This window comes from Hemitrygon akajei, chromosome 5 (assembly GCF_048418815.1).
Source record: "Hemitrygon akajei chromosome 5, sHemAka1.3, whole genome shotgun sequence".
Lineage (NCBI taxonomy): Eukaryota > Metazoa > Chordata > Chondrichthyes > Myliobatiformes > Dasyatidae > Hemitrygon > Hemitrygon akajei.
Genome location: NC_133128.1, coordinates 121,667,385 through 121,692,396, shown reverse-complemented (window position 1 = coordinate 121,692,396; position 25,012 = coordinate 121,667,385). Strand labels below are relative to the sequence as shown.

The 25,012-nt window shown below is 44.8% G+C and overlaps 1 protein-coding gene and 1 long non-coding RNA gene across 2 annotated transcripts in view; one reads left to right on the top strand and one right to left on the bottom strand.

Moving 5' to 3' along the window:
- Positions 1–1,436: 1,436 nt before the first annotated feature.
- Positions 1,437–13,857, bottom strand: LOC140728124 (uncharacterized). Its single transcript, XR_012099000.1, has 3 exons — positions 13,766–13,857; positions 5,222–5,394; positions 1,437–1,915 (listed from the first exon to the last, which is right to left on the bottom strand). It is a non-coding gene; the product is annotated as an uncharacterized lncRNA (long non-coding RNA).
- Positions 13,703–25,012, top strand: part of glb1l (galactosidase, beta 1-like) — a 38,089-nt gene continuing 26,779 nt past the window's right edge. The window contains exons 1-2 of the mRNA XM_073046341.1: positions 13,703–13,844; positions 15,801–15,970. Of these exons, the coding sequence (XP_072902442.1) occupies positions 13,785–13,844; positions 15,801–15,970 (230 nt within the window). The 5' untranslated portion in view covers positions 13,703–13,784. The remainder of the gene's footprint in view (positions 13,845–15,800; positions 15,971–25,012) is intronic.

The following is a 25,012-nucleotide window of genomic DNA, read 5'->3' as shown; positions in this document are numbered from 1 at the left end:
ACGGATCCGTGAATGGTTCCACTTCTCATTAACTTCTAGCAGCTCATGCTCAGCTCCAACAAACTAGTTCACAAACCTGTCCTTGTCCTGCTATAAGGAGTCAAAGTGCACTAACAAAGGAATCTGTGTCTAAAGAAAATGCCATTTCAAGGTGAACAGCTCGTGCAGCTAGCCAGGTAAATATGACCCCACAGCTCTTCACTGTACTCCTGTCTTCACCTCAAAAGGCACAAAGTAGTCCACTCATACAATGTAAACGGAGGTTCCTCAGGAGAGACCCTGTCCAGAGGTAGATCTGCCAATGTGCTGGCATCCTGAAGCTGTGTGCAACCGTCAACAGGCAACATACTTAGACAGGATCCTTCTTATACTTGTATTTGTGCTGGGAATCCAGTAGTTTTGGTGCAGCCTGGATAACATGTGATTACAGCCACCATGTCCCACCTCTTGGTGTACCTGCCTCAGAATGATGTCTGAGGTATGAAGATCTTTTGCCAGTATAACAGGATGTGTACACTCTTCAGGCACGGCTGCCCTACTAAGCTGTCCACCAACAGGCAAGGCACCATCTTCAAGTAATAGATTGAGCTTGAAAATATGACTGTTCCTTTTCATACCTTCTCCCCTTTTTGCAAACTTGAACTCATCTGGAAATCCCTTTCTTTGGCAAAACCCAATGATCTCCATTTCAACCTTTCTGAGCTCCTCCACTGAGAGACAACCTCGGCCAATCTGACTTTTGGCCCTGTCGATCTTTCTCTCCAAAGAATACCCTTGTTGTTCTTCATCCAATTCAGACTGAGCAAGGGTGCTGTTCAATTGCTTTCTCTTAGACTAAGAAACAAGAGCAGGCTCTTAAATCTAAGAGTCCAGGCCACTGACTTCCACAAATGGGTCCAAGATGAGAAGTGATGGATAATAAGTGTTATCGCATCCACCGCCTTTTCAATGTGCGTGGCATTCATTGTAACACTCCTCTTGACTTCTGGATCATTTAGCATAAGTTTCTCCAGGACAATCGGGATTCACAGACCATTCCCTTTCAGGCTGAAGAAGATACTGAGGCCCTGACATCCATATCTCATTCTTCAGGAATGCTTTCACCTTCAACCCTTGAGAAGCCACATCTTCTGGGTTGTTTGAGGCATTTACATATCTTCATTGAGATGCGTGTGAGATTTCTGAAACTCTGTTTGGAATGAAGGTTCGGAACCTGGATATTTCACTCAATGCTTCAATTTAATTTCAGAAAACGTATACAGTATACAACCTGAAATTCTTACTCTTTGTAGACATCCATGAAACAGAATAGAACACAGAGAATGAATGACAGAAACATCCCGAAGTCCCCCTCTCCCTCCCATGCACAAGCAGCAGCAAAAGCACAGATCATCTACCCCCCCACCCACCATGCGAGCAATAGGAAAGCCCCCAAAGAGATGATCTTAGAATTCATCAAAAACCACGTCCATCCCAACACTTCGGTATCTCAGACTCTCTCTCTAACTAGCGAGTGAGAGATGGTCGCTCCTGTGACAACGAGAGCATGAGACCAGAAGCTCACTGTTTCGATGTTACAATCTTCTGCGTCGCTTCTCCGAGTCCCCCCAACTCAAGGACCAATAGGCACTCGCTCTCTATCAAAAAGAGAAAAATTTGCTTGAATATAGGGGCTGTTTCTGACAGCAGTGCCCACCGCCTGTTGTCTCGATGTTTCAGTCTCCTGTGATGCTTCAGTTGGTGACATCGGTGAGGAACTGGGTCATACACGGGGCCACACCCTGAAGGTGCACGCCTTTCAGGCCATTCCTGGAGATATCAAAACGTCAGGCTGAGATTGAGAACCTTCCGCACGTGGAGAACCATAGTCTGAGGTGCATCTGTAGATCACAAGCTTCAACAGGACTCCAGCCACCTGAAAAGAGAAGGACACGAGAAAAAGAACAATAAACTGTTTCACGGACAAACCAGAAGAAATCGCCTAGGTCTGCAAAAACCCCTGGCTGGTGCCATCTTTTCTAGCTCCTCCTGGTGGGCATGTGGAGCAAGCTGATATACTTCAGCACTGAAGAACTGAGTCCTGAAGTGCATCTGCAACTCGTTGCTCCACAATGTGTCCATAAGGTTGCCATCATAGCAGCAGTGAGGGATGGCATTGTGCACCTTTCACTAGATCTTAACAAATAACCAAAACAGAGTGGACCTCTTCAAAGACATGTTTATTACACCTCCACTCCTCATGGATGCAGGCTCCTTCAGATTTACAGCTTGCAAAGTTATTTTTTTACACAAGCCTTTGGCTATTTGTTGGCTGTTATCTGTGGTTATTGTCTCATAGAGGTATATACCATCCACTAAAGCACTCATTGTTTCCAAATTTATATCTCCATACTCCCCCAATGACATTCTGGCTATACCAATAAAGGGAGAAATAGGTCTATACTTCTGTGTTCCATCATCGTTGTACCAGAAACCAAACATATCCAGGGCTGCGGGCCTGGATCAATTTAACAGTTCATCTCTGTTTCATTGAAGGGCACAAGTAAAAGGGGCGTGCCCATCTCTACATGTGCCGGGAAAGCCATCACAAACCCAGCAGCCTGAGTGTTTGTGGCAGTCACGTCCGTCAGGGAAAGGACACCAGCAAATCAATCCGCCACCTTTAGGACTCCCAGTGGTTTTATTTTTTGTTTCTGCATCATTAGGCACTTTCTTACAGTGAGAGGCGTTAACACACACTGGCTTTTCTCTTGCCCTAATGGCAGTACTAGTGACCAGCAAAACCTAAAATGGAACTTCAAATCGAGGTTCCAAACGTTTAAATGTTCACACCACCACGTAGTCTCTGGGTTCAATGTCGTGGCATTTAAGGTCTGCTGCTGGATGCTGGGCTTCTTTTACCTGCTAATGATATTTAGAGAGGCTTTTTGTCAAGGCTGCACAATAATTCACCATGCTCTCATCCAGGTCGTGTACCTCTATTTGTTTAATTCCATCAGATGGTGGGCACAGGGGCCATCCCGTTTTGATTTCATGTGGGGACAGGCCAATGGTTCTATTAGCAGTGGCTCAAGTCGTCATTAGAACCAAAGACCGCACTGGCTTCCACTTTAGTCCAGTTTCCTCACACATTTTGCTAAGTTTATTTTTAGTTGTCCCGTTTGTCCTTTCTATTGGGCCCACTGAATAAGGATGGTAGCTGCAATGGAAATGCTGATCCACCGGTAAGGTTCTGCATACCCCTTTACTTTACCGGTGAAATGTGTACTGTTGTTGCTAGACAACTTCGAGAGGATGCTAAATTATATCCTTTAACAAACATTTCGCTAGTGTAACTGCATCATTCTTTCTCCAAAAATTGCTTCAACCCATCATGAGAACACATCGGTAATGACTAATACATATTTGTATCCTTCACATTGAGGCAACTCATTAAAGTCCATCTGTAAATGTACAAAGGCTATCTAACGGTAGGGTATGGGCCTGTTACTTGTACCAGTTTTCCCAGATTATGTAAGGCACATATCATACATAGTCTACAGATTTATTCTGCAGCTTGTGCTACTCACGAGTTTGGTTTATTTGATTAATCATTCCATTCTAGCCAGCTGTGTGAACTTGTAAGCACATTGGGCAATCCATTGTACCAATTTACCTGGGGCCACAATGCATCAATCAGGGTGAAGCCACATACTATTGTGCTGCTTACAACCCAGCTTTTCCCGCTTTGCCCTTTCGGCTGATGGAGCAGTCAACTGGTATGCTTTTACATCTTCCAAAGTAGGAGGTGTCATCAGGGCCAACTGTGTGGGGTGTTTGCTTCTGGGACAACAGGGTGGGCCTAATTTTTGCCTCTCCTGCAGTACATTCTGTTGCCTAGTTACCCTTAAACACCTCATCCACATCCTGTGCATGGTTTTCCTATAAAATTAGCCAACCTGCCAACAAAGAAAATTAAATCAGCATTAGCAATAGGAGTATCAGTAAGGTCCTCAGAAGGTTTTAATACTTCCTGACTAACAGTTTTACAACAGTGAGCAAAGCGTTATGTGGCACAGTGAGTCAGTAATGTTTCCACCGAATGTGGGATATGGACATGATTAGGAGTCAGAGACTGGATAAGCTGAAGATCAAAGCAAGTGCCTGCCACCGCTGGAAGACAACCTGGTAGACCTCTGGCTCTTGGGTCTAACTGTGCACTGAAATAAGCAATCAGCCTTTGCCTTCCTCTGTGGTCTTGAGTCAAAATGGCCTAAGCACAGCTATTCTGAGTCAAAAATGGTTAATTGTTAATTCCTAATTTAACCGTCCGCCCATGAACAATTTTCCCAAAAGCAAATTTCCTTCTGAAATGTGGGCATCTCATATCCAGAATACAGGTGCACAGACTTCCAGTTTTCTTAACCCAGATTTCACCTAGCAAGTGTGTAATCCGGGTCTCTCTCAAATCAATTATATAGAAAACAAATAAAGGAACACAGACCAAAAAAACCCAGACAGAACAAAATCCATGCTTGAACTTCTCTTCCTTGAGAACCTTCACAAGTTAATTCTCGCTTCGAAAAGCTTTCACACATTTTACAGAAACCATGGTGGGGTAAACTGCTGCGTGGGGACCTCAACATATTTTAAAATTTAAAAGCCTATTCACACCAGAGGAAAATATTTCCCTTATCACCTTTTTTTTTCTTCTGAGCTCTAGGTTAAATCAAACTTCCTCTCAATGGAGCAAATACAGAAGTCTTTTCTCTCTCGTTCTCTCACTCTCACTCACATGTGGCCACTTTACTGCAGCTTTAATATCTGCTTTAAACACTTTGTATGATCTTCAGTGTTGTGTTTCTTTTCATGGATTTATTTCAGTATCGCATTCATAGCCACCTTTAAATCATTGCATTGTTTCTTCAATCCCTTTGATTCACTTAACATTGAGTCCTTAATCAGTGCCACCTATTCCTTCTCCATTACAGCATCCTGTAGGGTTCAACCCTTATGTAATGTTACTCAGCTGTTATTGTAATTTTTATGTATTTTTTTTGATTTAGGGGCAATCAATTGCTACCACTTCTCCTTGACTAACAATTATTTGGTGTGTCCCATTCACTGGATTGACCTGTGCTTGTGTTCCTGATATTGTCCTCAACCTTTACCAACTCCAGCCATACATTCGACTATCCCTGTAAGTGTCCCTGATGCTGAACCATCCAATTTGTTTGCTCACCTCATTCATGTGAACCTTTTTTACTACCCCAGTCATTTCCGTATTTCTGTCATGATGCTGAATGCATCGGAGTCATGGTGAAGGAAACTGATCCACTCCAGACCATCGCATAGACCAGTGTATAGTGCAATAGTGTCACAGAAATCTGAGGTTGGATCCAGAGAAGTGATTCCCTAGAAATGAAAAGAGACTTATATTTCACCAACTGCTACCACCACAGGATGTTTCTCAGACAACCCACTCACTAGGAGTCTCCCACACCTAGACAAGTGATCTCAGGGCAAACTCCAAATTTGTGTACCTTTCACTAGGTCTTATAGCAAAAAGCCAAAAAACACAGTGGATCCATTCAAAGACATGTAGAGTCAGAGTCAGGTACTAGAGAGTACCCCTGTGGCTGTACCCCTTGACAATAAGTACTCCTGTTTGAGTACTGTTGGGGGGGGGGGGACAGCCTACCTGGGGGAAGTGGCAGTGGCCGTGCCTCTGGCCCAGAGTCTGACCCTGTGGCTCAGAAGGGTAGGGAAGGAAAGAGGAAGGCAGTAGTGATGGGGAACTCTATAGTTAGAGGGTCAGACAGGCAATTATGTGGACGCAGGAAAGAAACTCGGATGGTAGTTTGCCTCACAGGTGCCAGGGTCCAGGATGTTTCAGATCGCATCCAAGATATCCTGCAGTGGGAGGGAGAACAGCCAGAGGTCGTGGTACATATTGGTACCAATGACATAGGTAGGAAAAGGGAAGGGATCCTGAAAAACGATTACAGGGAGTTAGGAAGGAAGCTGAGAAGCAGGACCACAAAGGTAGTAATCCCCGGTGGGACAGTGAGAATAGAAATAGGACGAGGTGGAGGATAAATGCGTGGCTGAAGGATTGGAGCAAGGGGCAGGGATTCAGATTTCTGGATCATTGGGACCTCTTTTGGGGCAGGTGTGCCCTGTACAAAAAGGACGGGTTGCACTTGAATCCCAGGGGGACCAATATCCTGGCGGGGAGGTTTGCTAAGGCTTCTGGGGAGAGTTTAAACTAGAATTGTTGGGGGGTGGGAACCGAACTGAAGAGACTGGGGAAGAGGAGGTTAGCTCACAAATAGAGAAAGCTTGGAGACAGTGCGAGAGGGAAGATAGGCAGGTGATAGAGAAGGGACACGCTCAGACCAAAGGTTTGAGATGTGTCTATTTTAATGCAAGGAGTGTTGTGAACAAAGCGGATGAGCTTAGAGCGTGGATCAGTACTTGGAGATATGATGTGGTGGCCATTACAGAGACTTGGATGGCTCAGGGACAGGAATAGTTACTTCAAGTGGCGGGTTTTAGATGTTTCAGAAAGGACAGGGAGGGAGGCAAAAGAGATGGGGGTGTGGCACTGTTGATCAGAGATGTTAAGATTCTTGACAGTGTAGAGGATCGGAGGGATCTTGGGGTCCGAGTCCATTGGACACTCAAAGCAGCTGCGCAGGTTGACTCTGTGGTTAAGAAGGCGTATGGTGTATTGGCCTTCATCAATTGTGGAGTTGAATTTAGGAGCAAGAGGTAATGTTGCAGCTATATAGGACCCTGTTCAGACCCCACTAGGAGTACTGTGCTCAGTTCTGCTCGCTTCACTACAGGAAAGATGTAGAAGCCATAGAAAGGGTGCAGAGGAGATTTACAAGGGTGTTGCCTGGATTGGGGAGCATGCCTTATGAGAATAGGTTGAGTGAACTCAGCCTTTTCTCCTTGGAGCGACGGAGGATGAGAGGTGACCTGAGTGAGGTGTACAAAATGATGAGAGGTATTGACAAAGTGGATAGTCAGAGGCTTTTTCCCAGGGCTGAAATAGTTGCCACAAGACGACACAGGTTTAAGGTGCTGTGGAGTAAGTACAGAGGGGATGTCAGGGGTAAGTTTTTTACTCAGAGTGGTGAGTGCGTGGAATGGGCTGCCAGCACCGGTGGTGGAAGCAGATACGATAGGGTCTTTTAAGAGATTTTTAGATAGGTACATGGAGCTTAGTGAAATAGACAGATCGAGGTAAGCCTAGTAATTTCTAAGGTAGGGACATATTCAGCACAACTTTGTGAGCCGAAGGGCCTGTATTGTGCAGTAGGTTTTCTATGTTTCTACATTTCCATTACTTGCAAGGAGAAGCACCTCAGCTCCTCATGGATGACAGGCTCCTACAGATTTGCAGCTTTCAAAATTTGTTTTTTTTAATACACATTTTTGGCTATTCTTGGTGACTGTTATGTGTTCTGGAGGACAGCTCCTCCGTTACAGTACAGCTGCAGTACTCAAGGCCATGCAGTGTATCAACTTGCCCATAGTTACACAATGAACAATCATCAAAACATTACACACCTCTTGCCATGTACACACTTAGCTGACTGCAAAGCACTCTGGGATTATACAGGTTCCATTTTGTTACATTACAAAATTAAATATATAAGAAATCCCAAAGTTTTGAACATACTTCCACAATGTAAACTGTCTTCAATGGAGCTACCCTAGATATTCCCATAGTAAAAGCACTGCACACCTGAGAGTGCATGTTGTGCAACAACAAGTAGATCACTACTCCACACTTACGTCTGTAAGGCAGTGTAACTGTGCAGCAATAATTTCTCCAAAATCCATGAGCTTGAAATATCATTGAAGTCTTCCAACTGGCAGAGTTCTTCCAACCAGTTTGTCCACTCATGAGTAACCTATGTTGGTATGTTGTCATCCCAGCCAAGCCCTTTCTTACATACAAACCCCATTTCCAGAAAAGTTGGGATATTTTCCAAAATGCAATAAAAACAAAAATCTGTGAAATGTTGATTCACGTGAACCTTTATTTAACTGACAGAAGTACAAAGAAAATATTTTCAATAGTTTTACTGACCAACTTATTTGTATTTTGTAAATATACACAAATTTAGAATTTGATAGCTGCAACACACTCAACAAAAGTTGGGACAGAGTTAAAATAAGATTGAAAAGTGCACAGAATGTTCAAGTAACACCAGTTTGGAAGACTCCATATTAAACAGGCTAATTGGTAGCAGGTGAGGTATCATGACTGGGTATAAAAGTAGCGTCCATCAAAGGCTCAGTCTTTACAAGCAAGGATGGGTCGTGGCTCACCCCTTTGTGCCAAAATTCGTGAGAGAATTGTTAGTCAGTTCAAAAGGAACATTTCCCAATGCAAGATAGCAGAGAATTTAGGTCTTTCAACATCTACAGTACATAATATTGTGAAAAGATTCAGAGAATTCAGAGACATCTCAGTGTGTAAAGGGCAAGGTCGGAAAGCACTGTTGAATGCGCGTGATCTTCGAGCCCTCAAGCGGCACTGCCTAAGAAACCGTCATGCTACTGTGACAATTATAGCCACCTGGGCTCGGGAGTACTTCGGAAAACCATTGTCACTTAACACAGTCCATTGCTGCATCCAGAAATGCAACTTGAAACCGTATTACGCAAAGAGGAAGCCATACATCAACTCTATGCAGAAATGCCAGCGAGTTCTCTGGGCCCGAGATCTCAGATGGACTGAAAGACTGTGGAACCATGTGCTGTGGTCAGATGAGTCCACATTTCAGCTCGTTTTCGGAAAAAAACAGGCGTCGAGTTCTCCGTGCCAAAGATGAAAGCGACCATCCTGATTGTTATCAGCGAAAGGTGCAAAAGCCAGCATCTGTGAAGGTATGGGAGTGCATCAGTGCCCACGGCATGGGTGAGTTGCATGTATGTGAAGGTACCATTGACTCTGAGGTGTATATTAGGATTTTAGAGAGACATATGTTGCCATCAAGGTGATGTCTCTTCCCGGGACGTCCATGCTTATTTCAGCAGGACAATGCCAGACCACATTCTGCACGGGCTACAACAGCATGGCTTTGTAGACACAGAGTGCGTGTGCTTGACTGGCCTGCTGCCAGTCCAGATCTATCTCCTATTGAAAATGTATGGCGCATCATGAAGAGGAGAATCAGACAATGGAGACCACGGACTGTTGAGCAGCTGAAGTCTTATATCAAGCAAGAATGGACAAAATTTCCAATTGCAAATCTGCTACAATTAGTATCCTCAGTTCCAAAACAATTAAAAAGTGTTATTAAAAGGAAAGGTGATGTAACGCAATAGTAAACATGCCTCTGTCCCAACTTTTGTTGAGTGTGTTGCAGCCATCAAATTCTAAATTTGTGTATATTTATAAAATACAATTAAGTTGGTCACTAAAACTATTGAAAATATTTTCTTTGTACTTTTTCAGTTAAATAAAGGTTTATGTGAATTAACATATCACAGATTTTTGTTTTTATTGCATTTTGGAAAATATCCCAACTTTTCTGGAAATGAGGTTTGTAGATCTTACATAGAAAACCTACAGCACAATACAGGCCCTTTGGCCCTCAAAGTTGAGCTGATCTTGTAGGATCTTCTTAGCAGATAGCACCACTGGACTCAAGATTCCTAAAGGATCATATATGGAACTAACTGTGCAGAGTTACCCCTGTGCACTCCTTGTGGTGAGTGGTCTATCTTGAATCATGATCTTAAAATTGGAAGTATGAAACTGGATACACCATTGCACACCCAGTACTCTCTTCACCAAAGGAATATCTTGATCCGAGTCCTAATCCTTCATGTCTTTCGCTCTTTGCGCTTCTGGTATTACAGCTAGCACACTGTCTGTTGCTTATCCATCAGGCCACCAGAGAAGCCTGAGCAGATCTGCATCTTCATATGGTACTCTAACCTGATGAAACATTGAATCAATATCTGCGATGATCATCACTGATTATTTTCTGAATCTGGTTATGATGCCTGATGGTGAGCTAGATCTGATCCCTGTAAAGCTGAACGTTAAGTGCTAATCCCTGAAAAAGTCACTCCACAGTAAAACTCAACACAAAGTTTCCCTTTTCAGGTGAAAATATAGGCTTTCCCAATACTGCGTTCCAGATCCTCTGGAGGCACTCTTTCAGCATAACCCATGGAGATGAAATCCTTCATGAAAGCTGCATAGTCAGTGAGAAATGACAAATCCTCCTTAAACCACTTCCTTAGATTTAAAGCATGCTTCCTATTATTAGGCACATAAATTTCCTTCTTTCTCAAAGGTAAACACCTCCTGTACTGGTCATCCTCCAGTTCTGCAGAATTTGCAACCAGCTTCATGTAGGCTTATCTACATATTGTGTCAAGAAACCTTCCTGAACACACCTAACAAACTCAACCCCATCTGAAGCCCTCACTCTAGGGAGATGCCAATCAATATTGGGGAAATTAAAATCTCCCATCATGACAACTGTTATTAATGCATCATTCCAGAATGTGTCTCCCTATCTGCTCCTCGATGTCCCTGTTACTATTGGGTGGTCTATAAAAAACACCCAGTACAGTTATTGACCCCTTCCTGTTTCTAACTTCCACCCACAGAGACTCAGTAGACAATCCCTCCATGACTTTCTTCTTTTCTGCAGCCGTGACAGTATCTCTGATCAGCAGTGCCACACCCCCACCCCTTTTGCCTCCCTCCCTGTCCTTTCTGAAACATCTAAAGCCTGGCACTCGTAGTAACCATTCCTGTCCCCGAGCTGTCCAAGTCTCTGGAATAGCCACCACATCATAGCTGCAAGTACTGAACCACGCTCTAAGCTCATCCGCTTTGTTCATGATACTCCTTGCATTAAAATAGACACAACTCAAACCATCTTAAGTTCCTTCCTTGTCTGTAGCTGCTCCTCTTGCACTTCCAGAGCATATTTATCTTTCAATAATTGTTGACGTGCAAGTAATGCAGCCAAATCAGCCTCTGCTTCAGCAGCCTCTGACTTAATGTGTGTAGATACTGTTACGAATGTGCCCCAACTTTGAGGGGCCGAAGGGTACAAAGTAGCCCCCTCCTTTTTGAGAATCGCAAGATCGCTATTAATTCAGGTCTGGGACCCAGGAAATGAGAGAGAGACACGCAGAATCCACAAGGGTTTGGAATGTGTCCTGGCCCCCAGAGAGGCGGAACCATTGATAACGACTATTGTCTCTTGGAGACGGAATTGTGTATTGAGTACTGTACTATTCATTGAAGCCCTCAGGGAATGACCAGAGTGGGCTGGTTGAGGGATTGCATCATCCCAACCTGATTGACATCTGAGACCCTGTGAGTAAGGATAAAAGAGGGTCTGGGGAACAACCCCTTCAGACGCACCAGGAGAAACGCTAGAAATCCCGTGACAGCGTTTAAGAGTGACAGCTGGTGGGGCCCGCATGCGTCCTTTCCCTTGCCTGGGATTGGCAGCCGTACCACGGAAGAACGGCTTAGCTAAAGGAGAGGACACCAACGAAATTTCGAAGGATCGACATCATAAAAAGGAAAAGCTGGCAAGTTTCAAAAATCCCTCTCTTGACTCCAACCAAAGGCTGAAGCCTGCATGAACTGAGTGACTTTTATATTTCCATCGGACAATACATTATCCCCTAGACAACGATAGAGCTTATTTCTTACTGATTATTATTATACCCGCACTTTTAGATTTAGTATTGACGACGTATATTATCTGTATGTTTGCATTGATATTATTTTTGTGTATTTTTACCAATAAATACTGTTAAAAATAGTACCATCAGACTTCAACGGACCTCTCTATCTTTGCTGGTAAGTGACCCAGTTATGGGGTTCGTAACAATACCAAAGATTTTGTTCCTGAAACAGAACTTTGAGCGCTGATTTAAGACGCAATGTCTTTCGGTTTCAGGTCATCCTGTCAGTCACCTGCTCTATAGGTGGTCAAAACATGCCTTGGAATTTGAGTAAAATTGTCTGATGAAAGGTGAGACACGTATTCACTTGCTGCAACAACATGACCTTCAATGGAACACGTTTGGTTCAACCCATTCTTTCACATTTGTTTCATACTTCTTTCGAAGACCTTCAAGTAGATTAGTCTTAGCTTCTGCTTTGATTTCTCTTTTGTATGCCCCGACTCCAGTGTCACTGGCGACAGTTCTACGCTTCGATACACTCATATTGCTTTCACTAGTTGCGTGACTCGCAATTAACTCCTTGTTCACCTGCAGCACTGATTCAATAAACGTAGGGAAGAAACAGTGGTTAAATCAGACAGCACAATCAACCTTCAATTCGAACGTCGGCAACTGGAATATTTCAGCGCTTCAGTAAAACAAACCAATGAACCCTCAGACAAACACCACACGATCGAGCAACAGTCTCCAATGGACGGGCCGCGCTGACCATTTAAAACTGTGTTCAAACCACAAACACAACATGAATCGACAACAGGTCGCAGATAATGCTACTGCATGCCGCTCCTGTTTTGTCTAGAGGGTCAAGACAAGCCGGGAGTTTGGAGTTTGTTTGGTATAACTATTTTTTGCTGACAAAATGTAGCGGTTATTTGAAAGCAAACCAAAACTGCTGAGAGACTGAGCCAGGGTAACTGACAATATATGACATGCTTCCAGACTACTAAGTTCCAAGTCGAAAAAGGTACATTTGATCCTTTATTACGAAACCAGCAAAGAACAACGATCAGAGTGATAAAACAATAATGTTACTAAACTAGTGATATAGTGATCCTAGTAACGTAACTAGCCGGCCGGTGGTGTGGTGGCATCCGCACCAGACTTTGAGGCAGGCGGTCTCGGGTTTGAATCGGGCTGGTTCCTTGCACGCTTCCCATCCATGCTGGGTCGAGTGTCAAGCTAGCAACTCGGCCTCACAGAAAACCGAGAAATGCTAAAAGAAACGACAAGGTTGTTGCCTGATGTGCCTCAAGACGTGGAAAGGAACAACGATAATAGTATTGTTAACATCTAACAACTGAACTAAGACAAAGCGTGAATACTCGTTTGCTGCTACCACACCCCAACCACGTGACAGATTACCATAATAAACGTACCACAAAATACCACAGTCAGAAAGTAGATACATGGTCTCTACACTTTAAGACGCCGGGCTTTGTCTGCCGGCATTTTTTTATATATTTGCCGACGTGTGACAGGCGCCTTTAAGGGGCGGAGATCCCTGGAACCCGCCGGGTTTCTGTAAAATGCGCCTCAACTGCTGAGGCGGCGGAACCGGCGGGGAACCGGGCGATAACCGGCGCAGGGCGGGCAGGGAAACGGGGAATAACCGGCTGAGAACGGGCGGGGAACCGGGCAATAACCGGCGCAGAACGGGCGGGAAACCGGGGAATAACCGGCGCAGGGCGGGCGGGCGGGGAACCGGGGAGTAACCGGCGCAGGGCGGGGAACCGGGCAATAACCGCCCCAGGGCGGGCGGGGAACCGGGGAATAACTGGCGCAGGGCGGGCGGGGAACCGGGGAGTAACCGGCGCAGAACGGGCGGGAAACCGGGGAATAACCGGCGCAGAACGGGCGGGAAACCGGGGAGTAACCGGCGCAGGGCGGGCGGGGAACCGGGGAGTAACCGGCGCAGGGCGGGCGGGGAACCGGGGAGTAACCGGCGCAGGGCGGGCGGGCGGGGAACCGGGGAGTAACCGGCGCAGGGCGGGCGGGGAGCGTTCGAACTGCCGGCAGAGGGCGGTACTGGTACCGGGACTGGGACCGGCGCTATGGGACCAAACGTCTGGATTCTCCTCGTCCTCCTCGCTCCGGTGTCCGGGGAACTGTCGGTGAGGAGGGGAGGGGAGGGAGGTGGAGGGTAGGAGACTGGGAGGGAGAGGATTGTGTCAGGTCCGAAGGTCGGTGGAGGGAAGAGAGGATGACTCGGCCGGTGTGGCCTGTCCACGACCCGGACCCTAACGGCGCCCGAGCCCCACCACAGCTCCGGCGGCCAGGGAGGCCGACAGCCCCGGGGGAAGTTGGCCTAGTGTTGTGTAAGGTGAAGCCGTTCACTGCATCTCACCATGGGGCAATTCGGAGTCTATTCACTGATTTATCACGTACATGAAAGCATACAATGAAATGCGTGGTTTGCGTCAACGAGTAACACGGGACGGTCACACATTCCAGCAGAACCACACGTATGAGTAAATAAACAACCACAGGACAACAGCAAAACAGGCCCCTTCCCTTTCTCCCTCCCACCACCACGTAGAGACAGCCATCCAACACTAACAGTAAACCTGTTTGATGCCAGTGTGACAGGACCACGGGAGTGAGTGGCTGTAGCTGGCCCACAGCCCTGGGAAGCTGAAAGGTCTGAAGGTAGACGAGTCACCTGGACCAGATGGACTACACCCCAGGGTTCTGAAAGAGCTGGCTGAAGAGATTGTGGAGGCAGTTGTAACGATCATTCAGGAGTTACTGGTGATTCTGGACTGGTGAGACCTGGGCTGGATGTCCTGCTCACTTAAGGAAGGTGAAGAGTCTGTCATTGCCTCTCCTTTCGATCGCCGCAGAACCACTGTTTGGCTTGCCATGCAGGAGGCCACTCGCTGACGGCCTCTCCTACACCACCGTGTCCATAGCAACGCCTTCACGTGTCGTCCCTGTCCTCAATGAGTTTGCTATGTCATGGTGCAACCAAGTGTCCAGCAGTATAACTGGGCGGGCAGGCTGGGCTTAGCAGCCATGGCTGGCAGCCAGACTAAGAGAAGGACCATTCTGATTTCGAACCCGGGTAGATGGGACTCGTTAGCCTTGCCAGGCAGTCTGTCTAGAAGGAAAGCTCTGATACTGAACCTATTGCCTGGTCACCGCAGCTCGCTGTGCCATTGTGGAATGTCCCCCAGCCTAAAGAGTGGAATGGGTCCGCACACGCTGATCCTCACGATAAACCTACATAGCGCGGGCGGGAAGAAACAATCGTGCCGTCACCCCTGAGGACTCTTCTTTCCTCCTGATGTTCGCAAGCTAAGAACCAGCCATCATCATCGTCATCACATTCTGGAATGGTTCCAGAGGAGTGGAAAATTACACATCACTCCACTCCTTAAGGAGGGAGGGAAAGAAGCAAAAGGCAGGAAATTACCCTGATTTCAGTGGTTGGTAAGACGTTGGAGGCCATTATTGAGGTTCGGTGTACTAGGAGGCACGTGATAGAATAGGCCAAAGTCATCATGGTTTCCTTAAGGGGAAATCTTGCCAAACAAATCTGTTGGAATTCTTTAAAGGAATAACAGGCAAGACAGACAAAGGAGAATCAGTGGATGTTGTTTACATGGATTTTCAGAAGGCCTCTGACAAGGAGCCACACATGAGGCTACTTAACAAGATAAGAGCACACGGTATTACAGGGAAGGTGCATAGAATGGATAGATGCACTAAGGATATTTAAGAAACTCTTAAGTAGGTAGATGGATGATTGATCAATGGAGAGTTATGGTAGAGGGAAGGGTTAGATCGATCTTTGAGGAGTTTAAAAGGTCAGCGCAACATTGTGGACCAAAGGACTGTTCTTTGTTTGTGTGTCTAATGGCTGGGTTGTTGTTCATGACCAGGAGGCCAGGTAACAACACTGTATTTCTAGAACATTCTGTTTTCACCCCCTTCAGCTGCAGTCTGTAACTGACTGAGTACCATACCTGTGCAGAATCACCTTGCCCAGTGATCTTTCTGTTCTGACAGTTGTGACAGGACGGTGTAGAGTGAGCTTTACTGTCTAACTCCTCTTGTTCTTTCACCAGAGTTCGAAGCCTGGCACCTTCATGATTGACTATGAGAAGAATTGTTTCAGTAAGGATGGTTCCTGCTTCCAGTACATCTCCGGGAGTATCCACTACTTCCGAGTCCCTCCCATCTACTGGAAAGACCGACTGCGGAAAATGTACATGGCAGGACTCAACGCTATCCAGATGTAAGTGAAAGAGTTTGCCCTAACCATGCAAGAGGCCACATGCTATTAATACCTTCCTGCATCTCAGCCCAGAACATCTCACAACCGTCTGCTCCTCCCAGGGAGGGTTTGCAGCAATGGGCCGATCCCTATCCTAGCTACCTCTCTCCTCTTGGATCTGGCCTGCATGGTTCCTAAGACAGATTCGATAAAGCAGTGTGCAGTCTCAGCAAAGCTTCCTTTTACATGACCTTTCTCACGACCTGCTCATGACCACAGTAGAGAGCATCCTAATATCTATCACTGCTTGGAACAGAAATTTAAGTGCAGTGGACAGGAAGGCTCTACAATGGGTGGTCAGAACTGTCCAATACATCACTGGCACCAGCCTAACTGCCACTTTGCAAAAGTCTTAAATACATGTAAAAAAATTTCTGTAAGGTGAAGATGCTTTCAAAGTTAATGAAAAGTTTCCAAATATCAAGAAAAATACAATAAAGAGCAGTAAACAGTAAAACACTAAATTAAATTAATATTTGGTGTGACCACATTTTACCTTTAAAACTGTATCAATTCTCTTAGGTACATTATTGTGCAGTTTTATAAGAAAATCAGCTGGTAGGTTGATCCAAGCATCTTGGAGAACTTACCACAGATCTTCTGCAGACTCCCACTGACTCTCTAGGTAATTGCAGACAGCCTCAGTGATGTTGAAATCAGGGCAATGTGGAAGCAGAACTCTTTGTTCTTCTTTTTGCTGAACATAGATAGTTCTTTATGACTTTGTTCGTGTGTTTGGGGTCATTGTCCTGCTGCAGAATGAAGTTGGGACCGATCAGATGCCTCCCTAATGGTATTGTATGATGGATGAGAACCTGCTTGTATTTCTCAGCATTGAAGATTTCATTCTGACCAGATCACCAACTCCATTTGTAGAAATGCAGCCCTAAACCTACAGGGAAACTCCATAGTGATTCGCTGTTGGCTGCAGACACTTATCTGTATAGCACTCTTCAGCTCTTCTATGGAGAAACTGCCTCCTGTTTGAGCCAAAATATCAAATTTTGACTCATCAGTCCAGAGCACTTGTTCAGCACCCCAGTCCTTGGCTTTTTGGCTGCAACTCTTCCATGAAGCCTACTTCTGACAAGATTTCTCCGGACTGTAGAGGAGTATACTTGGGTTCCAGTGGTTTGTGTGTGTTCACAGCTGATAGCAATGCTGGACCTCTTCCAACTTAGATGGGACATCAGTTTGATGTATCTGTCATCTGCTGCATTTCTGGTCCTTAACTTTGCTCATTTCTTTGTGCTTCTTCAGAGGAGCTTGGACAGTACATCTTAAAACTCCTGTCTGTTGCGAAATTCTACTCAAGATGGCACCAGCAAACAACATTGGGTGACATCTTCCAGATAGGCAATTTCTTCAACTATATCACTTTATCTACACCTTTTGCTTGTTCTTTTTGTCTTGATTCTGTTACAGAGACTGTTGGAGCCTGTGACGTGCAGTTTGGAACTCGATTGAATGTTCTAGCACTCTGCTGTTTTCCGAGGGCTGCCTCGTGGAGAAGACCAGAGATGGGGTCCCAAAAAGGACCGAGAACACGAGCTGACTCATGGAGAAGACCAGAGATGGGGTCCCAAAAAGGACCGAGAATACAAGCTGCCTCATGGAGAAGACCAGAGATGGGGTCCCAAAAAGGACCGAGAATACGAGCTGCCTCATGGAGAAGACCAGAGATGGGGCGCAGTACCACAAACGACTTCATTTCAAAGCATTGAGGATGATTGAAGCATTGAGGCAAATGTGGAGGGGGTCAACGATCGCTCCTAACGGAGGCCACCGAGGTGATGACAGTCAGTAGCCAGGCTGTTGATGTTTGGATCCAGCGTGGCAGCCACTCTTCACAGAAGGACTGAGCTTGTGCGGCCGCTCTCCTCGAATGCTGACGGGAGGATGTTTTCGATATTCTGAGATTCATGTGATTATTGGACTGTACTTTATATTGGCCTCCTTCAGCTTCTCGGTCTTTTCTTCCTTGTGGCCGATTGGCGGGTGGGTGATCTGTTAATTTTTGGTGTGTGTGGGGGGGTTCGGTGCTATTGTCACTCTTTTATCCTCTGCAGGGGAGAGGGTCAGAGATTTGATGTTGCTGTTTCTTTGCTGTCAGGGAGGGGGTTGGAGATGTGACATTATTTTCACTTTTTTCTGTGGGGACGGGGTGGGGGAGTTTGGATGTTGTGAGTATTGTTTCTTTCTCTTTGTGTTAGTGGGGTGGGGCTTTGATGTCTTTTCTTTCGACAACCCCCATGGTCTTTCTGTATTTCATGACTATCTGGAGAAGATGAATATTGGAGTTGTATTGTACATGCATACGTTGACAGTAAGATAAACCTTTTGGACTTTTTTGTTTCATTTCTGCTTGGGAGAGACCTTGCTGATGCAGGATGACCTCATTGTGTCTTATTGCTCTGCTCACTCTTGCCCTGGCCTAAGAATTGATGATTTGAACGTTAAATTGTCACGTCAACCACACCCTCACCTTGTTACCTGGTTGTCCTTTGCCCAGTTTGATTCTTTTTCAGTTAATCAGTTTAGTTGATTCAACTCATTATGCCATTGTTCATTAGCACCTATTTGTTATCTTTGTTTAATCGTGCACTGGGCGATTTTATTTGTAAAGTGGTCTATTACTTAATATGTTACTTTCTTTGACAACATACAAAAACTTCTCTGCAACATTTAAATTTTTTGAAAATTAATGTTTGGAAATCTATAATTTGCTCTTCTACGGACTTAGCAGGGAGATGGGAACTGGAGTGATGGTGTTGAGGATGAGGTAGTTATACAAACAGAGGCAGTGTGTAGTGATACTGTCAGCATGGGAAATTGATGGCAAACTTGCAGTCAACAGGATGAGTTACAGTGTAAAAGGGGGACAAAATTGAAAAGGGTGATGAATACAGGGTTGAAGGTGTTATATTTGAATATGTGCAGTACTGTTTATGGAATAAGGTAGTTGAACTTATAGCACAGTCACAGATCGGCATGTATGACATGGGCATCACTGAGTCATGGTTGAAAGAAGATTAGAGTTGGGAGCTTAATGTCCAAGGATACATATTGTACTGAAAGAACAAGCAGAAATAGAGGGTGATGTTGCTCTGTTGGTAAAAAATGCAATCAAATCATTAGAAAAATGTGACATATGGTCAGTAGGTGTTGAATCCTTGTGGGTAGAGCTAAGGAACTACAAGGATAAAAAAAAAACCCTGATGGGAGTTATATACAGACCCCCAAACAGTAGTAAGGATGTGGTCTACAAATTACAGTGGGAGATAGAAAATTCATGCCATAATGGCAATGATACAACAGTCATGGGGGACTTTGGTATGCAAATGGATTGGGAAGATCAGGTTGGTGCTGTATCCCAAGAGGGGGATTTTCTAGAATGCCTGCGAGATGGCTTTTTAGAGCAGCTCATGGTTGGGATCAGCTATTTTGGATTGGGTGTTGTGCAATGAATCAGAATTGATTAGAGAGGAACCTTTAAGTGACAGTGCTCATAATATGGTCGAATTCACCCTGGAAAGGGAGAAGCTAACGTCAGATGTGGAGTATTACAGTGGAATAAAGGGAATTACAGAAGCATGAGAGAGGAGTTGGCAAAAATTGATAGGGAAAGAATACTGGCAGAGCAGCAATGGTTAGAATTTCTGGGGACAATTCGGACGAGGTGGTATTCTAAAATCAGGATGATACAATCATGGCTGACGAGAAGTCAAAGCCAACATAAAAGCCAAAGAGAGGGCACATAATAGAGCAAAAATTAGTGGGAATTTAGAAGATGGGGAAGCTTTTAAAAAACAACAAAGCAACTAAAACATAAAAAAAAGGAAAAGATGGAATACAAAGGTAAGCTAACCAGTAATGTTAAAGAAGATACCAAAAGTTTCTTCAAATACATAAATTGTAAAAGAAAGGCAAGAGTAGATATCAGACTGCTGGAGAAGTTGTAATGGGGGACAAGGAAATGGCGGATGAACTGAGTAAGTATTTTGCATCAGTCTTCACTGTGGAAGACAACAGGAGTATGCTGGAATTTTGAGAGTGTCAGGGCAGAAGTGTCTGAAGTTGCCATTACTAGGGAGAAGGTGCTTGGGAAGCTGAAAGGTCTGAAGGTATAAGTCACCTGGACCAGTGGACTGCACCCCAGGGTTCTGAAAGAGGTGGCTGAAGAGATTGTAGAGGCACTAGTAATGATTTTTCAAGAATCAATGGATTCTGGCATGGTTCTAGAGGACTGGAAAATTGCAAATGTCACTTCACTCTTCAAGAAGGGAGAGAGGCAGAAGAAAGGGAATTATAGGCCAGTTAGTCTGACTTCTCAGTGGTTGGGAAGATGTTGGAGTGAATTGTTTCAGGGTACTTGGAGGCACATGATTAAATTGGCCGTAGTCAGCATGGTTTCCTTAAGAGAAAATCTTGTCTGACAAATCTGTTGGAATTCTTTGAGGAAATAATAAGCAGGATAGAGAATGGAGAATTGGTGAATGTTGAGTACTTGGATTTTCAGAAGGCCTTTGACAAGGGTCATACATGAGGCTGCTTAACAATTTAAGAGGCCTTGGTATTACAGGGTAAATACTAACATGGATGAAGTATTTGCTAATTGGCGGGAGGCAAAGAGTGGGAATAAAGGGAGCCTTTTCTGGTTGGCTTCCGGTCACTAGTGATGTTCCGCAGGGGTCAGTTTTGGAACCAATTCTTTTTATGCTACATATCAATGACTTGGATGATGGAACTAATAGTCTTGTGACCAAGTTTGTGGACGATATGCAGGTAGGTGGAAGTAGAGAGGCTACAGAAAGACAGACAGATTAGGAAAATGGACAAAGAAGTGGCAGATGGAATACAGTGTCAGGAAGTGTATGGTCATGCACTTCGGTAGAAGAAATAAAAGGGTAGACTAATTTCAAAATGGAAAGAAAATTCAAAAATCCCAAGAGTCTTGAGAATCCTTGTGCAGGATTCGCTAAAGGTTAGTTTGCAGGTCGAGTCTAGTGAGGAAGGCAAATGTGATCTTAGCATTCATTTCGAGCGGATAAGAAAATAAAAGCATCGATATAATGATGAGGCTTTATAAAGCCCTGGTGAGGCTTCACTTGGAGTATTGTGAATCATTTTGAACCCCATATCCCAATATGTGCTGACTTAGAAGAGGTTTCAAAGGAAGTTCAAGAATTTCAAATGATTCCGGAATTGAAAAGCTTGTCACATGAGGAGTGTTTGATGGCTCTGGGCCTCTACTCACTGGAATTCAGAAGAAGAGGAGTGACCTCATTGAAACCTATTGAATGCTGAAAGGTCTCGATAGAGTGGATGTGGAGAGGATGTTTCCTATGCTGGGGGAGTCTATGACCAGAAGACACAGCCTCAGAATTGAAGGGTGTCCTTTTAGAATGGAGTTAAGGAATTTCTTTAGCCAGAGAGTGGTGAGGTGGGGCATAAAGGGATATGGGGAGGAGGCAGGAGATTGGGGCTGAGAGGGAAAATGCATCAGCCATGATGAAATGACAGAGCAGACTTGATGGGCTGAATGGCCTAATTCTGATATATTTTATGGTCTAATGCAGGAGACAAAGAAAATCTAAAATCCAATTTCTATGAAAAATCTAGGGTGCCTAAGACTTTTGCACAGTACAGTATATACAGAAAGTCATTGGAAAATGGCCAGTAAGATCATGAAGGATCCCCACCTACCCTGCTCATGGATGGTTGTCCCACTCTGATCAGGGAAGATCGAGAACCACCAGATTCAAAAAGTGGTTACTTGCCCCAAGCGGTGAGGCTGATCATCACCTCCACACCCCCACCATCACTACTTTATCATTTCTTATCAGTCACCTTATGTACAGACACTCTTGTGCCTAGCATCACGTTATGGGTATACAATCAATCCATGTATATATTATCTCATATATTTATATTTATTGTGTTTTTTTAAATTATTGTGTTCATTTTCTTATGTTTGTTCTGTGCTGCATCAGATCCGGATTAATAATTATTTTGTTCTCCTTTACAATCGTGTACTTGAAATTACATTCAACAATCATAACTAATGTTTACAGCAGTGTACTAATTCTTCATTCCAGCCACATCATGCCTTTCAGAAAAGGGCAGCAGTAGTATGCCATTTCCCCTTTCCTAAACGTGTTGATTTTAGTTTGGAGGGAGATCACTGACAATCTCCACACACTGTGCCTTGGAAAATTCTGCAGATTGCAGAGGAGAGAATTCTCATTTCATTCCCAAATAGCCCACTCTTATTGTGAGCTTCTAGATTTAGATTCCATAGCCGGGGAAATAAGCTGTATACATTTGCAAGATCATCTTCAGAGTTGAAAGTAAATGTATTATCAGAGTACATAAATGTTACCGTATACAAACCTGAGATTCATTTCCTTGTGGGCATGTAAATAGAGAACAAGAAACAAGAATCAGCAAGCAAAATAATGATGTATAAATAAGCAATTAATATCAAGAGCATGAGATGAGGAATCGTTGAAAATGAGTTCATAATTTCTGGAAACAGTTCAGTGTTGGGGAGAGTGAAATTTTTAGTTAATTTATTGACATACAGCACGGAATAGGCCCTTTGAGCCGTGCTGCCCAGTAACCCCCAATTTAACCCTAGCCTAATCACTGGACAATTTACAGTGACCAATTAACCTACCAACTGGTGCGTCTTTGGACTGTGGGAGGAAACCGGAGCAGCCGGAGGAAACCCAGGTGGTCAAGGGCAGCGGTGGGAATTTAAGTGTTGTCCTAAGCACCACCCCTCTGGTCCAAGAGCCTGATGGTTGAGGGGTAATAACTGTTCCTGAACCTGGTGGTGTGAGTCCTGAGGCTCCTGTACCTCCTTCCTGATGGCAGCTGTGAGAAGGATCGGGTCCACGGCACTCTAAAGGGAGCGGGTGAGCAGCCAGAAGCTTGGGTACATATTGGCATCAATGACATTGGTAGGAAAGACGAAGTGGCCCTGAAGACAGATTTTTGGGAGTTAGGTAAAAAGCTGAAAAGCAAGACTGTCGGGGTAGTAATCTCTGAATTGTTGCTTGTGCCACCTGCCATTGAGGGCAAGAATAGAAGCACTTGGCAGATGAATGCGTGGTTGAGGAAGTGGTGCAGGGGACAGGGGTTCAGATTTCTGAATCATGGGGGTCTCCTTTGGGGAAGGTATGACCTGTACAAAAGGGGGAATTTCAATATTCTTGCAGGCAGGTTTGCTAGAGCTTTTCAGGAGGATTTAAACTAATTTGGCAGGGGAACAGGAACCCGAGTAAAAGGGCTAAGGACGGGCCTTTTCATTTACCGAGGCACTGTGCAGTGAGACGACTAACAAGGAGAGGCTGATGATAGGGCAAAATTGCAGTCAATGGGATGAGTTGCAATGTAAAAGTGGGACAAAATTGAAAAGGGTGAACATAGGATGGAAGGTGTTAGATTTGAATGCACACAGTTTATGGAATAAGGTAGATGAACCTGCATCACAGTTTTGCAGATTGGCATGTATGACATTGTGGGCATCACTGAATCGTGGCTGGAAGAAGGTTATAGCTGGGAGTTTAACATCTGCTGTTGGTAAAAAGTGAAATCAAATCCTCAGAAACAGGTGACATAGGATTGGAAGTTGTAGAGTCCTTGTGGGTAGAGTTAAGAAGCTGCAAGGTGAAACGACTCTGATCAGAGTTATATGCAGGCCTCCAAACAGTAGCAAAGATGTGGTCTACAACTTACACCAGGAGATAGAAAGGGCATGTCATAAGGCCCAAGTTACAATACTCATGGGGATTTCAATATGCAGATAGATTGGGAAAATCATGTTGGTGCTGGATCCTTAGAGGCACCCTGCAATTTGAGAAGGAGAAGCTGAAGTCAGATATATCAGGACTATAGTGCAGTAAAGGGAATTACAGAGGCATGAGAGAGGAACTGACCAGTCGATTGGAAGTGGACACTAGCAGGGATGATGGCAGAGCAGCAATGGTTGGAATTTCTGGAAGCAATTCGGAAGTCACAGGGTAGATACATCCCAAAGAAGAAGTATTCTAAAGGCAGGGTGATGCAAATGTGGCTGACATGGGAACTCAAAGTCAACCTAAAAGCCAAAGCGAGGACATACAATATAACAAAAATTAGTGGGAAGTTTGAGAACAGGGAAGTTTTTAAAAACCGACAAGATGGGCCATTTAGCCTACTTCTGTTCCTATATCTTAGTTCTATGGTTTTATTATAATGGTTCTGCTTTTCTGCATTAGCACTCCTTGTAGACGTGCTTAGTGGTGGGGAGGGCTTTACCCATGGACTGGGCTGTTTACACTACTCTTTGTAGGCTTTCTGTTCAAGGGCATTGGTATTTCCAAACAGGCGATGCATCAGTCATCTTATCACAGTTTTAGTTGAAAGTAGAGGTGCTGCTATGCTTTCTTTGTGTTGACACTTAAGTGCTGGTCCCAGGATAGATCTCTGAAGTGGTAACACCGAGGAATTTAAAGTTGCTGAGCCTTATGAACCTGTGGTTTCCTCCTTCTGCAGTCTTCTTAATTTCCCTTCCCAATCCCACATTGATGTACCTGTCCCTGGCCTCCCCCACTGCCCAGATTGAGGCTGATAGCAAACTGAGAAACAGCACCTCATTCCTCCAGCCTAGCAACATGAACATTTAATTCTACACCTAATGAGAACTACATCTCTCTCTGACCTTTTGTGTCCCTTCCCGATCCCACCGACCCCCATCACCCTGTCTCCTTCCCCTCCTTCACCCTCTCCATCTGCACATCACCCACACACTCTTCCCCTGGTTCCCATCTCCTCCACCCTCCCTCCATTCCATGAACCATTGTCCTCTCCTGTCACTAGCTTCTGATTCCATTCCCAGTCTCCCTGTCTCCCCCACCCTTCCCTCAGCTGCCTATCAACCCCACCCACACCTGTATGTACCTATCATCCACCTTCCCCCCACCTTTATATACTGGCTATCTGCTTGCTGTCCCATCT